The 17,907-nt window shown below is 43.0% G+C and overlaps 1 protein-coding gene across 1 annotated transcript in view; it reads right to left on the reverse strand.

Annotated features, from left to right (window-relative positions):
* Nucleotides 1–17,655, reverse strand: part of si:dkey-91m11.5 (PH_BCR_vertebrate and RhoGAP_Bcr domain-containing protein) — a 32,144-nt gene extending 14,489 nt beyond the window's left edge. The window contains exons 1-3 of the mRNA XM_006797504.3: nucleotides 15,455–17,655; nucleotides 2,990–3,171; nucleotides 1,592–1,696 (exon numbers count right to left, since the gene is read on the reverse strand). Coding sequence (XP_006797567.2) covers nucleotides 1,592–1,696; nucleotides 2,990–3,171; nucleotides 15,455–16,793 — 1,626 coding nt within the window. The 5' untranslated portion in view covers nucleotides 16,794–17,655. The remainder of the gene's footprint in view (nucleotides 1–1,591; nucleotides 1,697–2,989; nucleotides 3,172–15,454) is intronic.
* Nucleotides 17,656–17,907: the final 252 nt, after the last annotated feature.

Consider the following 17,907-nt stretch of genomic DNA (forward strand, 5'->3'; position numbering starts at 1 on the left):
TGATCATCACCAAGTTTGAGCATCTCTATAAAACCAGAGGTTTAGGCAGTTTGCTGGTCCGGAGCATTCAGGTGTGTTGACAACACCACAGTCTTCAAATCAGCAGACAACCCAGCAAATTCACGCAAAGATAAGGCCGCACTATGATCAGATCAGGAAAAACAAAAAGCCAAACAAGAGCTACATCTTGGACTTCACCGGCCTCAGTTAGCATGTTGCAGTTTATGAGAGTACAATTAGAACAAGACTGAACAAGTATGGCTTGTTTGAAGGGTTTCCGGGATAAAGCCTGTTCTCTCTGACGAAAAAAAAAAAAAAAAAAACGTAGCAGGACAGTCTAGGTTTTCAAAGTAGAATATGAGCAAACCACAAGACTTCTAAGAAAAATGTCCTTTGGAAATACAAGACCAAAGTGGAGCTATCTGGCCATAACACACACCGGCACTTCAGGGAAAACCCAAACACAGCATATCAGCACAAATGCCTCATACCAGCTGTGAAGCACATATGAGGTGGTTAAGATGAAGGGGCGATAATTTGATGATTCTGCCTTGTTTTACAGCCACTGATCAGCATTGAACTCCAGGATACTTTGGTATACACAAGAGTGAAATATGAGGCCATCTGTTCAACAGGTAAAGTTTGGCCAAAACAGTCACGCAACAGGACAATGATCTCAAGCACAGCAGCAAATTTACAACAAAACAGCAGAAAAAGAGAAGAATCCAGTTGCTGCAACGTTGTGATGAGGCCAAAGTCCAGGCTTCTATCTGACTGAAATGCTGTTCACACACAACTACTTCCAAAACCCGATGAACTGAAGCAACAACGTTAAGAAGAGGGGGCCAGAATTTCTCCTCGACGACATGAGAGACTGATAAAGTTGTACAGAAAACAACAATAACTTCAAGTTATTGTTGCTGTGATATCTTGTGGTTCTACACCCATTAAATCGTGGGGTCGGTTTTAGCTTTGCTCCGGATTGCATGTTCATGCACGTCCTTGTTACTTGTATGAACATGAAGACATTTTTTTTCCCCACAAAGTCAAAATGCTCATTGCGCACAGTGACTCATATTCATTCAGTCATTAGTACCTCACTTACAGGCGTTTCAATTCATTTACACATTGCTGAATACCTTATTCTAAAACATTATCAGTTTATATACTTTGTATTCGCCCACAAAATAACTATTGGCTGAATCTTTTAAAATAATACAATATAAAGTATAATACTTGCAAAAGTAGAATGTAGCATGACATAGAAATACTAAAGAAAAGAATAAGAAAATTGAACTTGTTTAAAAATACTTACATTACACCACTAAATTAAGTTTAATTAAGAGGCCCTCAGGAGACAGGAATTAAAATAGCTTGTTTAAGACAAAGGAGGACTGAGTGGATGGATACAAGGTGACTATAACATAACTGAGGGTTTTTGTGAACTGCAAGTCAGGCAAAGCTACACTAATGTATTCCCAGAATAAAATTATAAAACAGCTGAAAATGACCTTAATAGGTCCCATTTTGAGCTGCTACTAAACTAAAGCTAAGAACGTCTTTTAAAAGCCTGTTTTCATATTACACATACTATCAGCAGGGCCTCCAGGTGGCTGAGGTAGGTCTCTTCACTGGCCAGGATTCCTGACAGGACCCACTTTCTCATCTCTAACCCCTTCTCCTGATCCAGCTCCACCTGAAACAAACACGGGAAGAAAGAAAACAGTTGGCAAACAGGGAGAAATGGTATTCACCTACACAAAAGTCACACAGTCACAGTAATGACATGCAATTTATCAACGTGTTTGATCTTTACAAAAGCTGCCCGTGCACCTCTGCAAACCCCCAGCTGCAGATATTTTTGCTGTGGGATTAGAGGAGTCCAGATTTGTAGGTCTGTAGGAGTTTTACATTCCAAGAGGACAGCAGCAGAAACTCCTAGCATCTTGAGTTGTTAGTCCAAACAGGTCAAAGACATCTGTCACCCCCAGTAGGAGTCATTCAATGAGAAACTCCCTGGAGCACTGACTGCATCAAATGCTGCCATTATATTTGCTAAATAAAAAAAGAAGAAGAAGGAAAAGCTGCAAGTCAAGTGAGCCAACCCTCCACCATGATTTCAGCTTTGAAGATCACCAAGTGTACACATCAGAGGATAAGAATACCGCAGATAGGAGAGGGGCAGACTGGAGGGGGAGGGGAGCGCCGTCTCCTTTTAACATCTGTTTACACACAGTATGTTTGCTGAGTATGTATGGTCTTTTTCAGCAACGCTGAAAAGCACTCCCATCTGGGAGCTACATGGCAAACACGCACTGTATGTTTTATTGTTGTGGTATGGATGCCTGCAAGCTCGGGTATCCCTGTTAATGCCTCTCTGAAGGGCGCCTTATTTAGTTTGCTTGTCACTTTCAGTGGCTAAAAGTTTTACATTTCAGCACCAGAAATCACAAACTGTGAGGACGTGCAGTTTGTAAGTTGGAGGCCTTTATTTAAGAAGGCAGGGTGTGACAGCAAATGCCATCAAGATATATTATGGGAAATATAGGATCACACTTTTTTTTTAAAGATCTTACTAAGTAAAAAAAAATAAAATGTAGCAATAACAATCTTTTAAAGGTTACCACAGTGCTAAGACACCGTTATGTCATAAGACTGGCACTGTGCCACATTTTGAATCAAGTCATTTGTTCCTCCAGCATCAAGCAGCAAAAAGCAAATTCCTCAACATCTTGCAGCACGTTTATCACTTATGTGCACATAAAGCATGTGGGAGCAGAATCACAAGCAACAACAGGAAAACTGAAATGAAATGAGGAAGGCCTGGGCTTCCAAAGGGTGATATTGGAAGAAGTAACTTTTCCACACAACTGAGAAACCACAGCTACAAAATACGTTTGGAGAGATGGCAATGAAGGACAGTGAGACAGCAGAGAAGAGGAGGCAGCACAGTTAACGTGTCTAACTGTAGTCATTAAAGCAACACTACCGACAGCGGGGAGTCCAGAGAACCAGATGACTGGTTGTCTCGGTTGTTCCTGATTTTGGAGCGGAGCCGTGGCGAGGAGGTAGGAGATCCCGTGAAGGACAGAGGTCCGTGGCGAGGCCCAAGCTCGTCTGAATGCTCCAGGTCGTAGCCATATGATGGAGAGTTTTCGCTGTAGGACGCCTCTGTGAGAAACAGTGAAACAAAGCACAATAGTCACATGGTGTGCTATTAAACTGTTAGGCCGTGTAGTTAAAGCAGAGAAAACATCATGGGAAACGCAGCAAACTGGAGCATCAGTTTTTGTCAATTGTGAATAAGCCAGAAGGTGCTAACACAGCGATCCTGGACGTAGTGGGAGTGATGAAGATGTGCATTTAAAGCCTAGAAAAAAAAAAACTAGTAAAAACTCCTTTTTAATGAAACAAGAATCCATATAATGTCCTGATCATGCATTTTACCATCGTGCATCACAGATTTTATTAACACAGCGTCAAAGGGTTGTTAACTTTATACAAACGTTTTTCATCTCTTTCACTGAACAAACTGAGCAATATTCTAGTGTAGGCTGGAAAAAAGTAAGTAAACTATTGAATTTAGCAGTAACACCCTTCATCAGATCTTTTCAGTAGCCACCTATAAGACTTGCAAAACAATGAAGAGGAATTTATGACTGTTCCTCCAATAAAACCATTTCAGTTCATTCATTTTCCTGACATGTCTTGACTGAACAGCCCTCTTCAGGTGATGCCAAAGAATCTTTGTTCATTTAAGGCCAAGACATTTCTGTAATGTATTTATGTGATATTTTCCTGCCAGCGTGTGTTTATTGTTGGAAAACCGCTTTCAGAACATAGCTGCATGTATAACAGCGGGTATTAAAATAAGGAATGAGCTGTCTTTTCGTGCCATTTGTCTTCCTATTAAATCTTTTAATCTTTGTAAACCTGTTACCTACACAAATCTACCACACAGCCAGAGCCAGCCGCTGAGGGCTCCTGCCAGGTCATCGGATAAGCCTGGCAAACTGCACGAGTAACACACAAGCTCGTGTCATGCCAACCTTGGTATATCATGCCTCCTTCAGCTTTATTATGCAGTGTTCAACATCACAGGAAATGTGAAAGATAGTGCTTTAACTGGGCATAATATTCAATTCCATTCAAATCCACTTATATTATATTATGTAAAAAGAATTGGTCCCAACACAGAACCCTGTGGAACTCCTTATTTAACCTTAGTGTTTAAATTTACATGGATAAATTAGTGTCATTCTGGTAACATCAGGATGACATCCAGCTCACAGCATACGCTGGAAAAATTAAGCTATAACAATGACAAATTGAACATAAACTCTTTATAACATGACAATGGGTCACAACATGCCCTCATATGCACATCTGTAGGGCTGTGCGATATGACCAAAATCTCATATCCCGATATAAAACATCTATCGTCCAAAAATCACAAAAACTTTTCATTTTCTGTAAATTCTGTGAATCTCGGGTAGCTGAAGTGTTTCAAGCTGGGCGTCGTGTATCTGGAGTCGAGTGTTTTACCGGTGCATGAAACTACACATTTTTAGACATAGGTTGTAATGGCCGCCGTTTTCTTTGCGGCGTGCTGCAGGGAAAAGCCTAACGCTCTAACGTTTGAGTCTAAGGTTTATTTTTTAGTTTATTTTTTACTTCTCATCCGTAAACACTCTGCATACTATTTCACGTGATTCAGTTTATTTTGAAAAGTCTCAACAGGATCTTGAGCTTTATTGTGAAAGGTTTATGTGAAAAATAAACAAGCGGACACGTGATGGTTTTACCATCGTTGTTGCTAACGACAACCCATAAAAACAGGCGCTTGTCCGTCCATAGTGTGATTATATTAAATATAAGAGAAAGAGAGAACTTTAAGAAATTAATATAGCCACTACAGTGACCATCAAAACGATATAAAAATATTGCCATAAACAGTTTATTTTGCAACACCACGAAACAAACGATAGCGTAAAATGAATCGATAGACGTTTTTATTTTTATATCGTCATTCGATATATATCGTTATATCGAACAGCCCTACACATCTGTGCTATTTTGCATTTAGAGAGATCGAAAACAACAAAGCCGAATGACTGCATCCCACAGCGAAACATGTTATACTCCCTGGACCTTGTGAAATCAGATTTTTTAAGACAGATAAGATCAGATCGCCAATGACTAGATCCTGTAATCAGTGTCAGCCAATCCTGACTCACCAGCAATTATTAGTATATCATGCTTGTCAAGCTGTGTGGAAGATCCAGAGCAGAGTTGCCCATCCGCACAACAAAAAATAAAAAATAAAAATACCAATATGGAGTGGACACTTTAAAAAGACAACAATTCATAACAGTTTTATGGCTACAAGACTGGTTTACCTCAGCTTGAAAACAGGAAAGAGAGGATTCCGGAGACTGGAGGAAGATAAAGACAAGTTTCCCCGGGGAGGCCTTGAAGACAGGCAACTGACAGGATGACATCCGCAGAGGCTGTGACAAAGGCGTCAAACAAACACACTGGGCCCAGCAGAGACAGAGAGCTGTATGAACTGCTTGAGGAGGAGACTACCGCAGTCCAAACAGCTACACAGCCCAGGGGGGGAGTCCATGTGAACGGCTACTCTGTGCTTGGGTGAAATTATACATCAAGCCCGGGAAAGGATGACTAACACATCCTCTCTCAGGCTGCAGCTTTGGAGCCACAAACTATCTAAACTAAGAAATAGCCAGAGCTTAGAATACAGTCCAAACACAAATAAGTAAAAGTGTAAAAATGTACCGAAGCCTTAAATACTGAGCCACTTGTGTTGTTTATAGAGACGTTTTTAAAAGCACAGCACTGACTTGGCTGTGGTCAGTGTGAGAAAGTGCACATCACAATGGACCCTCAGTGAGTGCTGTTGTTCTAGCAATCACAAGGGCCGATAGCGTGAAGGAAGTGTCCAGGCAAGTTTGTCCGGAAAATTCGGCAATTTGTCTGCTTCAGAGCGGAAACAGGCTCTCTGCACAAGGTCATCTTTTAACAAAGGCTTCCACTCCTAATACACACATTCGTCTACAGTCACGGCTATCAAATCTACATTCCAGCTAACAGTGACATGCCTTTTATAATTAAAGGCTTTGCAGACAGCCCACGCTTTTCAGACATACATGGAAACAGATTTGTACAGGTTCCAATAATTCACTGTGACTCACAATTTATGTCTCTTTTCTGCTTATACTAAGAAGAACCTAGGTGTCAAACAGACTTTTAAAAAGGGGTGAGCAAATAAACCAAAGTAAAGGCTGCACTTTCACAGCTACAAACTACCTACGAGATGCAGTTGTTAAACAGCAGAGCCCGACCCAAAGTGTGCTGTTATTTCACTCCAGACCTCAAGGGAGTCCTGCAAGTTTTAGATATCATCCTGGGTCATCACACCTTAATCAAATGTTTAGTTAATTACCAGGCCTCTGGAAAACTTCAAGACGTGTTGAGGAGGTAATTTAGACATTTAAATCAGCTGTGTTGGATCCAGGACACATCTAAAACCTGCAGGACACCGGCCCATGAGGCCTGCATTTTAACCACACTTAAACAGTAATCCTGAAATTTCTGCCTAGCAACAAAAATATTACTCAAACATTCAAATCTTTATAAGTGTTTTTGTCTGTGATTTGCTGAAAATCTGGTTTACTTCCTGTTAAGGCAGACTTCTTCTTCCTCAGTGTGGACAACTGCTTGATCATCTGATCAAAGAGGTACTAGCAATAAACTGGATAGTGATTGCAGGTTTTAAGAAATCTGACAAGCCATTAACCAAACTTTGACCAATCTTCAAGATTTATGCCACCTATTAATGTAAGTAACTTTGATCTAGGATGTGGTTAAAAAAAAAATTCAAAATCCATTCATTTTCAAGTACTTTGCAAATGCCTGTTCATTTTATTATGGCCCTTCTAGTCCAAGAAAATATGACTAAGAGCATGACCTGGATGTCCTTTTTTGCAGCTCTGCTGTTTTAAACAGATTAGCTTCAATGCAAAATGCCTGTTTAAATTTGAGGCTAGTCATATCTGCAACTCGAAATCTTATCTTGTTATAGACCAACGAAACTGAGATAAATGTTATCTAGATTTAACAATTACTGCTAAGCTATCAGCCTCTATGTACACATTACTATTCAATAAAGTACACATTTCAGTCAATTTAAGAGTGTAATGTTCCAGCCAGCGTTGGAAGTCACAGTGAAGGAGCTATGTTCCTATTTTATTATCAGCATCCCAACAGCTTCAAAATCACACAATTGAAAGTATCACACATTTAGCTGGAGGGTGGCAAAATAATCCTGCTGTTCTGTCTCATACCCAACAAATGGTTTCAGCTGTGCAATAGAGCCGTAATAAATACATTCTAATGACATTACATAAGATCGCTGAACCCGACAGCTGTGGTCGCGAGCTGTGTGGAGCTGTGGATCAGACAGAAGCTGATTTCATTTTGGACCGTCACTGAAATCTGTAATTCCATGTTTTTGAAGGATTTCCTTCAGTTCCGTGAATCAAAGCAAATCATTTAAAAAGTATTATTACCTATTAATGCACAACACTGAATGTTTTGGTTTCCCACACCAGCACTCTGAGCACCACCCAAAAATAGATCTCAAGGATATATAAACGGGGGCTCGGCCAAACAACTGCCAAGCCTGCTTCTGGGGAATAATCAGTCATCATGAAGCACTTTGCCTTCCTGCAGCATGTAAACAAGAGCCTTGCATAGAATACAGTCACAGCAGTTTTAATACCACAGGCATGCTGGATACACACTGGATATCCCACTGATGACAAAGCAAAGACATGCACTAATCCTAATCCATAGAGATGAACTACGACAAAACACGCAGGGAGGGAGCGACAGATGTGCAACAGAATCTTTGCGGCAGCAGCATCGGGAATTCTCTGACACAGGAATAATCATGTGGTCTCTTTTCACTACACAGCAATGACAGAAGAAGTAGGAAGTGTTATTTGGGACACTTTCATCAGAGTGAAAGTCTGTATTGGGTTTCTAAATAATGGTTGGGGTTATCACATGGCCATTTTAAAGTCACAGCAGTTTAAAAAATATGCTGTTTTTTCTGGAAAGTAGTTATTTTTTCATCTGTGGTCATTTAGGTTCTGGGAGCACATCTCCCTGACGTTCCCCATTCATACACAGAAGCCAGAGGGAGTGAGAACAACTGCACGACCCGAGCACAGAAGCAGGTACCAGTGGCAACAGACATGACACTGACTGGTTCAGACACAGCATGAGAGGGGGAGCTGGTGTGGAGATGGGTTGCAAAGCAGCTTGCAGATTTGAAGTGACTGTAGGCAGGCATCTTAAATACCTCCACCTGGTCGTAGCAGATGGCTGCCCCTCCCCGAGGCCTGGTTCTGCTGAAGGCTTCTTCCTGTTAAAAGGAAGTTTTCCCTTCCCACTGTCGCCAAGTCCTTGTTTACATTGGCGGCGTCTGATTGTTTAGGGTTATTGTAGGGCCTTTAGCTTACAATATTAAGAGCCTGGAGGTGATTAGGTGCTTTATAAATAAAATTCAATTGAACTGATTGAAGATGCACCACATGAGATAATTTGAAGAGTTTCAGCTGAGGGATCAGCTGATGTGGGCTGGGACTGAGATTAACTGATCTGCTGTTATTGTGGCTTGTGTGAATTAATGTCATTGTTTGAAAGTATCACAGGTAAAATTTCAATTCTATTTGACTGATGGGGGAAATTATCAGACAGCAGCTCCCAAAAATAAAACTTAGAGGGCAAAGAGGTTTATTGATCGAGCCTTGGAACTAGAATGGTAGCATCCATATTTGCCCATTTCACCGCTGGGAAAAGACAAATTGAGTCAATCCTCAATTACTGGACCCCGCTGTGAACATATTGACTATCCACCAAAATCTCAGTCAAAGGATGGATAGAATTTAGATCACAAGCTCCCATAAATAAACACACACATATCAAATGGACTATTTGGCTCAGAAAAGGCTGGAACTGAAATTTTACAGTAAGCATCCATAATTTATTTACAAAGTTTAAAAAAAAAAAAAAAAGATATGCTAAAGGACGGCCTTTCTGTTGCCTCTACAACGGTTGTATAGATCTGGAGAGGAAAGTATCTCCTCTCACAATGTGAGAGGTTGTTAAAAGCTTAGCACCACTTTATGGCTCCAAATGGATTCTCCTCTGATCTGTGGAGTCACTCGGGAAACAGCGGTGATAAGAAGGGCAAACACTGGGGCCGGTCAAAGGGTGACAGCCTTTCAAACACCTGATGTGGTGACCCCACTTCATGGACTTTACGATATGTGGTGACACAGGATAATCGGAATACAGAGCCTGAGAGTTTGATATCCGTCTATCACAGCAGACGATAATTAGCAACAAGCAACTTTATCCTCATACTACAATTTATCAGAGGAAAAATGGCCTCAAAATTTAGGATTTTGACATTTCTAAGAAAAACATGACAGTTTTTGAGATTAAAGTAATTCATGTGAAAAAAAATGCATGTTTTATCTGACATCAAAGCTCTTCTGAAAAACTTTAAATGCGTGCTAACATGAGCTAACGAAGTTTTGTAGCTAGCTGGTAACATAAAACTTTGCTCTCTGGTCTATATATGTCAAGAAAGAAAGAAAAAAGGCAACATGCCCAGGGGCATAAACACTAATGCTAAGGTTCTAAGACACAGAGACTAGTGCCCATCTTTTATATACAGTCTATGGACGTAAGCAGAAAGGATGTATCTGTGGTGTGATGAGGTTTATCAAATCCAGTAAACTAAAGTTGGGTATGTGAGAGGGGAAGAAAAGCGGGTTCATCCCCTCAATCATAAATTTTGTTACTTAAATCTCAAAGAATTTCTGATTCTGTTTTTTTATTTTTTGCTCATTTGTGACGTCTGTGAGGTTAGTCTCAGAGATTTGCGGTGTTTTTTCAGATAAATGAAAGAATATCTCGGTTAAGATTTCCTTGCCCCTAATTGGCCATTCAAACTGTAAAAATGTTATCCGTCAATTCATCATCCCATCTGGGCTCGTGTGGAGTGCCTGCTGGCCCGGGAGGTCCTTTAAACCACAGGCCTGTGGAACACATTGAAGACCATCAGCACTCGCCTATGATCTGCTGTGGGGCAGCCTAAAATTAGTGCCAGTCATCGAGCGGTGTAGGTCAGAACTGGGCCGCCAAACACGGCACACCTACTAATCAACGTATGTAGAAATAGCTCGGGGTGGACACACTGCGGCTTGTAGTGTGCCGCATAACAGAGCAAATAAAAGCCCCGATAACAGTTCCAGCCCGGGTAAATAAACACACGACGGTGCAAAGGCGAGTAAAAAGATTAACTCAAGTCCAGCAGCGAGGAATAATTAACACGAAGCAGGATTTATTTCATTATATTATTGTGACTTTTCAGGATGACACCTTCAAGTTTGTGCTTTGTAGCAGACACAAATATAACGGCTGAGTTTTCAGAAATGTAAGCAGTGACAAGACACAAATCAAAGTGACCTCCTGGTGTAATGAAATATTCATTTGCATGTCTGAATAGAATTAAATATTAGCGAATGGGCCTCACCTGATGTGCTCTGATGTGACTGGCCAGCGGTATTCTGCCTAGCAACACAAGTTTTTACAGCGAATTCGCCTTAAGGTAAACTGTACCTGAGTGCAGGCGCGTGGCAGAAAAGAATCAAATCATCTCAGATTCAGATGGTTTCATAGAAGTTACAACACTTTGAAAACTGCAGTATCGTTTGTGTTATTCCAGCTCAAAGTTACTAACCGGAAGTATAAAGTTTAAAACACGAGCATGATTAACAAGGGTTTTTGGTTCTGATGCTGCTGCCTCTTCTACTTCGCCACTGAATGTTTTGCCTAAAATAAACGTTCAACTACAGGCAAAAAAGGTTGACCATGGCACCATGGGTCAGGCCGTTGTGACAGAGGTGAACTCGTTTAGCACATTACATTTCATTAGCCACTTCCCCCCACACCCCAAGAAACAGCTGAGACATTCCATAAACACTTGGCCTGCCAGCCAGCCGCACAGAGGGCCCTTTGAGGAGAGCTGAAGCCGCAGGAGCACAGGGCTGAGGCTGAGCACGAGGGAGGATCACCGAGCCCGAGGAGGCTCGTAAACAGGCCCGAGCCTTTCCTCTGCATGTATGTTAGTAACTGCACAGAGGAGCTTGAGGAAAACCTAAAGTGAACAGTCTTGCATAGTTTTGAAACAAATGTTTTTGTTGAGTTTTTTGACAGAAACAAAAGGCCATTCATGGCTTTTACTGTGAGAGCAGCTGGCAATGCCTGGCCTGGTGTACTGATGGCCTGCCAGCTTTTGACCACTTTACCCAGTACACTGCACAGAAGAACAGGTGCCTCACTTGCTCACGCACACATACACGCACACACAAAGGCAGACTTGGCAGCCCTCAAGAGCTGCCAGCACTTCCTCTTGTAGGCTTACATTTACTTAAGGAAAGGGAGAGGCTGACTTCTTCCCCTTCTTTACCCACCAAACTTCAGATGTTGATACGTAGGTGCAACGATAGGCCTGTCTGGGCTTACACGGGGAACCTCAAATATTTATGAGTCCACAATTAACCCGGAGGACCGGTGTGACTCCTGCTGAGGCAGCAAGTGGTGGTCTGAGGCAATCAGACGAACGTTAGTCACCTTCCAGATAGACACTTTCTATTAATGTCACAGCGACAGCAGACAGGCCCACCTACGCTCAGAAACGGTGCCATGTTCTGACTGAGGCAGGCTCGGGCTAAAAGCATCCTAAAAGACAATCTCCTGGTTTTTGCAGAGAGGATCACGATTAAACTAATGGGAGATTTATTATTTTCCCTTTTGGCTGACCTTTTTCTTTTACGCCCTTTCACTATAACACATTAACCACGAGACAGTCTACACGCCCAGACTCTTCTTTAGCCACAGGCACGTCAGCGTTGTGATGATAATTAATTATGGCAAAATAAACCCATAAGAGAGCTGGCCTCCTTAAAGGTCCACAGCTAATCAGCGGCTCTATTCACAGTCAGGCTTGACAATTGGCCTAGTTAAACCAGAAACCAGGAGACAACACTTATTTCTTCTATTCATAGGAAAAAGTCCCCTGAGATGCGTCAATTTTAGACTGGCCATTTCACAGAGTTCTCACAGCTGAGACACAGTAGGACAAGCACGCGTTTGTTTAGAGAAGTTCGGAGGTGTCACTAACGGTAAGTCACTCATTTTTTCCCCAGGCGCAGGAGGACTACCACCACGGCACTCCCACAACAGCAGCACGGACCCTGCGAAATGACATGGTGACAGAGTGCAGAAACCCCCCCTACCACCCAAACATGTGCAGTATATGGCAGTTTGTCTAATGGTTACAGAATGTGCAGCTAACTGGACCATAAAGCGCCTTTACAAGCCTGCTTTACTCAGTCGTTTCAAGAGATTTTAGTCAATGCCGCAGTGCTTTGTGATAAATGCAAAAAAAAAACAAAAAAACAAAAAACACTTTCCAGCAGCTCCCTGAAAGTCAAGAACCACAACAAAGAGCAATTTATTGCAAAAGCTGGCCTCAAACCAGCTCCCTGCTTGAGGACTAACTTAACAACGTGCAAAAAATAAATAAATTATTACAACATGAAATCCAGACTTCTGGTAATCCACAAAGCAAGGTCCACATGACGCAGGTTTGCCATTATGTCAGCAATATGTCTCCTCTGAAGAAAATTTAAAAAAGGCTGCACTTCAGACTCTTTCTGTAGTCAAAGTGTCAAACAGGCATTACGCATCAAATAGGGAAACACAAAAGGTCAGTTGACTGTTCATGGGATGCACTATTTGGCATAGAAAGTCCAAACCTTTGTAACTGCTAATTAGTTTTTATTTAATTAGGTTTTTGCTTTCGGTTCAGTTTAGTTTCAGAGATTTCTTACACCTAGTTTGATTTTTTTTAATTAACTACAATAACATTGCTGTTTAGGCCTGTGACAAGAGCTGTGCGCTGACTCCGTGTGACACCTACACACAGTAGGGAAAGGAGCAACATTTGGAGCTACCTGGAAAAACTAGTAGTGAGCCTTGAACACAGACTGTAAAGAAAAGATGGAAGCAGCCACTTTGCCATCACTCGTTTGTGGACTACTGTTTTAAAGCTTCAGATATAGTATTTTGGCCATCACATCTTGTTTAATTTTTCATTATTGGATGATAAAGTGGAATGCCAAATTAGCAGTGTAGGCTAGCTAGCTTGGTTAGCTAGGTTTTCCACAGAGGTACAGGACTAAATGGAGCTTAACTGCTTCTTGACAAAAGATTTTTTTTATTTCAAAAATAAAATACCAATAATATTTCCAAATTAAAATAAAACATTTATGTTATTTATTTTTTCTTATAGGAAAGTTAGCATTTTGCTAATAAATGTCTTCATTGGCTTCATTTCTTAGCCCCGAAAGCTGCCACTTGATCTCAACTTCTTTTGGACGCTCCAACAACTCTTACACTTTATCCACAGGAGCTATTTGCTCATCGCAGTTTGCTTGACTGGGGCTCAGCAGTTGACTTCACAGCAACTTCCAGCACCAACTCGCAACCAGTCTGGGAATACTAATGTTTCCCTAGCAACCAGTGGTTGCCAGGCAGTCACCAACCAGTCCCTAGCCCTTTGTGACTGTGGCCTAGCAGGCACACTGATTGTGTGAGATGCGCAGGGAAGATGCACTTTGCCCCTGCCTACACTGCTACAGTCACAGCCCCTGAATGACAAGGGCATTTTTATCTGACAAAAAGGATATAACAAGAAAATGATTACAGGTGCATTATGGGTATTGGAGGCTACCTCAGCCACTGCTGCATCAGTTTCTACTGCATCACTTATTTTTTGTTTTTGTTGATCATGCGATACTAAGTTGCTTTATTGCAGCTTTATTATTATTAATGAGTATTGATTTGCAATTTTATACATAAATGTAGCAGCTATGAGTTTAAAAAATGACCAGAGACAGCCATCCTGACAATATGCTTACAGGACTCAGCGACACATGGCACGACGGTGGAATGATGCAGACCCAGATCGAATGGATTTATGCATTTCAGTCATCCGAGCAGCGTGCTGGCTCTCACTTCATGCTGATTATATCACAGACGATCTGCTCACTTGTCACATGCTTTTTGTCAAAGAGCTTTGGACCGAATCACCTTATGTAACAAAAACACACTACTCTGCTCATCTGCTTAATCTGACCCTGAGTGGATAATGCTTCTTTTTTGGGGGGGTAGAGACACACAGTTTTTTAGCTCCAGTCTTCCAACAAGCACTCTGCTTCCCAATCTATCTTGGGTGAGGATCTGGCCTCAACCAGCGATGATGTGTGTCCTTGTGTATCTTTTATTATGACAAATGCTCCCGCCTGCCCTTCTGTCCTTGGTATTACCAAGTTACCCCAACCACTCTCCTTATCCCTCCTAACAATGTTATATTGTTAACATGTCAATACTGCTGCTCAGTGAGTGATTCTCCTATTATGCTGGAGCATAACAACAGGAAACACCGATGGCGGGTGTTTTGATTGGAAGCCACATGACACACTTAAAGCCCCCTCGATCCTCCTCGTTGAGCAAGTTGTCAGGGCTTTTTTCCAACCCACCACCCGTAACAAAGAACCGCCCTAAATTTATCACGCTAGACAAACCCCTTTAAGTTAATTACACCACACTAAGGACAACAACGTTGATGCGCGCTGACACAAAAACACTCAGGGTAGATAGGGCTGAGCGACCGGGAAACCCCGGGGGGCAGATGCTGTCTCAGCCAGAGCATCTCTGCGAGAGTACTGCAGCACTCAGTGGGGCAAAGAGCAGAGAGGGGTGAAAAGGAGAGGGCAGGCCTGCTTACAAAAGGGTAAAGAAAGCCCTGCTCAAAGAAGTGCAAAGGTTCTGCTGTTCGGGATCTGCACACGAGGGCCTCAGTTTGCTCACAAACAGCCTGATGGCAGCTGACGATCGAGCCTAATAGAGCCGACCAGTACGGATGAGGCTTGTGAGGAGGAGGAAATAAAGCTCTCCTAACAAAAGAAGAAGAATCTTCATTAAACCTAGCCTCCTTTTTTAAGGCAACTTTTATCGCAAAAGATAAGTAAGGCTGCTGAAAAGTCCTCTGGGTTATGGAAACGTTTTAGGATGGATTTAGTGTATCAGGCACAGACTGTTGAGACTTTATTTGAGTGATTGCAGGTGCATTTTACACATCACTGACTCATTCTGGATCTGGGCCACCCAGGGCAGACAGACATGTTTCAGAGAGGGATTAGAGCAGGCTTTGGATGTGTATCATCTTCATGCATCAGACTCAATTTAAGTGTCAGATCACATCCACATTTGTGTATTAGAGACCTACCTAGATCTCCTTGAAGGCTGTTGTCATGAGAGGTCCTGCTGGACGTGGTGGAGTCTCCATCACTGGGCCAGATGTGGTTCGCCTTGCGGAGTCCAGTGATGCAGGTGTCAGAAATCATTCCCTGCTGCTTCAGGCGAATCTGAGACAGAGGTGTGGGCGGGCTGCTGCTGTCGAAGGACTGCTGGGAGGGTGAACGGCTTTTCTCCCTGTACATCTGATAGGTGGTGGGGCTGGGAGACACCTGGCTGGACTGGCTTGAGGAGAAGTCCTCTTCGCTGGAGGTCAGGTTCTCGTTGGAGCTGCAGTCCGGCGTGTAGCCTCCTCCCACGTCGTCGAAGCTCCCTGGAGAGTAGGAGCGCCTCGGCCAGGTGAGGTGCGCGTCCTCATCTGTGCTGTGGTCCCTGATGTGGATGACTCGCATATCCCCATCACCCATCATCCCCCCAACGTACACGCTGGTGTAAGCGTGGCACTCCACTGGCTGCCGCTCAGATTTCCCCATAGAGTAGCGCCCCTCGCCTTCTTTTAGGGGATGTGGGCTGACCTCGGAGTCTTCATATGACCCGTTGTGGCTGCAGTTCCCCTCGGTGGATCTGCCTCTCTGAACGGCCTTGCTGATATCCCCCGTGGCGGCTGACAGGTTCCCTGGGAGTGAATGCAGGGACCTCTTTCGCTCCATCTGCATGGCTTGACAGCCCAGGCTGCTGATCTTGTCTGAGACCTCCCTGTCGTTGACTCTGACCAGCCCTCGCTCTTGATGGTACTCCATGTTTACGTAGAAGGGTTTCTCTTGGCCTCCTGTCACCGACAGCCCCTTGCAATCTCCCGCTGTGTGGGAGTTGGCCCTCCTTATGCGCTCAAAGTTGGATCTAAGAGCTGCCACCGAGCCCGGACCCACTGGGAAATCAGGAAGCTCAGAGTCTTGGCGGACAGGTGACACCCCACCCTTCTGTTTGCTGTCGGGGGCACAATCCATCTCAATGTCTGCATGAGGTTTGCACTTGACTGTCTTACCAGGCCCCCTGTACTTGTGCTGCTGCTCCTCTGCTCCTGCCTCATCTATGCTGGACCTCTGGCTGTCTTCATCGTTTGTCTCTGCCATCCTTTTAAACCCCCATCTCTGCCCATCGTAAGACTTCCTCTCCTTTGCGAGCAGAGTCTGCAGGTAGATCATGCGAAAGCGCTCCTTGTTTACTTCCTTCTCCAGTTGCTTGATGGATGACTTGCATTTGTCCAACTCCTGCTCAATGTCCCCCAGTGAGTTGAGCTCCATGCTAGGGGGATCAGACTCAGGGAACTGCGCTCTCCATGCTTCCACAAACCCAGCTGGCTCAACCATTATTACTCTGACACAAACTGTTCAATAAGCTACCAGCAGAAGCATTTCCAAAGCTCAACTTGACTCTTTCCAACAACTTCCATCGTGCTACGAGTTCAAGGTGTTTCTCAGAGTAATCCACTTAAAAGGGTTATAAAACATACTTTACAGTCTTTACTCACAATCACAAGAATCAAATCCGCTTTACTCCGTTTAACAAAGTCCAACAAAATGCGAGGTTATCCTTTTCTCCAACTTGATCTCCTTCTTGCGCTGTTCTCTGGAGATCCTCTGCCTTCCTCTGTGCTTGGTGTCAGACTGAGTCCTGCAGCTCTCTGGTGTTTTGCCTCTGTCAGTCGCAGCTGAGAGAGGCGGGGCTAAGTCAGAGATGTGATTTAAACCGCAAACACATCAAAATGAACACTGCTGGTTTTCTGATCTGCTTCTTCTTAACCCCAAACTGTCTCCAGGTACAGACGGTTACAGCTGAAAAATAGGAATCCACCAGGAAATGAAAACTAGCATGACAGCACAGCTATTGCGAAATATGTGGTCTTATAAAAGGAGACAAACTGACACTTTCAAAGTAAGAAACCCTGCCTGCCCCACATGGTGAGGATTTTGTGATGTTGTGTGTGCAGAATCTCAGTTAAGAAAAAACGAGGTTCACAAAACTTTGTTGTAAGCGCAAATACAGCCTGACCTCTTTTTGAGAAACACACTAATCTTTCCTTCTTTCCCAACCAGCTCCTGGCGTGATATTTTGCAACATCGCACACTTGTCCTTTCAGTTGTGTTCTGAAAACTAGGGCTAATCCGACCAAAGTTCAGCGTGTAAAGAACTGAAATACAGTTAACATGTGGAAATGTCGCCTCCTGGCGGCTCAAATGTTTAAGTTGGTGCGTTCAGGTACACACCGGACAGATTATTCAAATTTTAGGACTGTCTAAACATTGCGTTGCAGTTACGGTTATTCTGTCCGTACCACACTTCCTATTCTCACGGGAATTAAATTTTAAACTTGATGTTCACTACATATTCAAGAAAATTGCGTTTTTATTCACTTTAGCTTGGAGAATTGAACTTATTTGATATGTTCACCTCAGGCAAAGGGTTTATATATGGCATTGCGCT

Source organism: Neolamprologus brichardi, chromosome 12 (genome assembly GCF_056152115.1).
Source record: "Neolamprologus brichardi isolate AB-2024 chromosome 12, ASM5615211v1, whole genome shotgun sequence".
Classification (NCBI taxonomy): Eukaryota; Metazoa; Chordata; class Actinopteri; order Cichliformes; family Cichlidae; genus Neolamprologus; species Neolamprologus brichardi.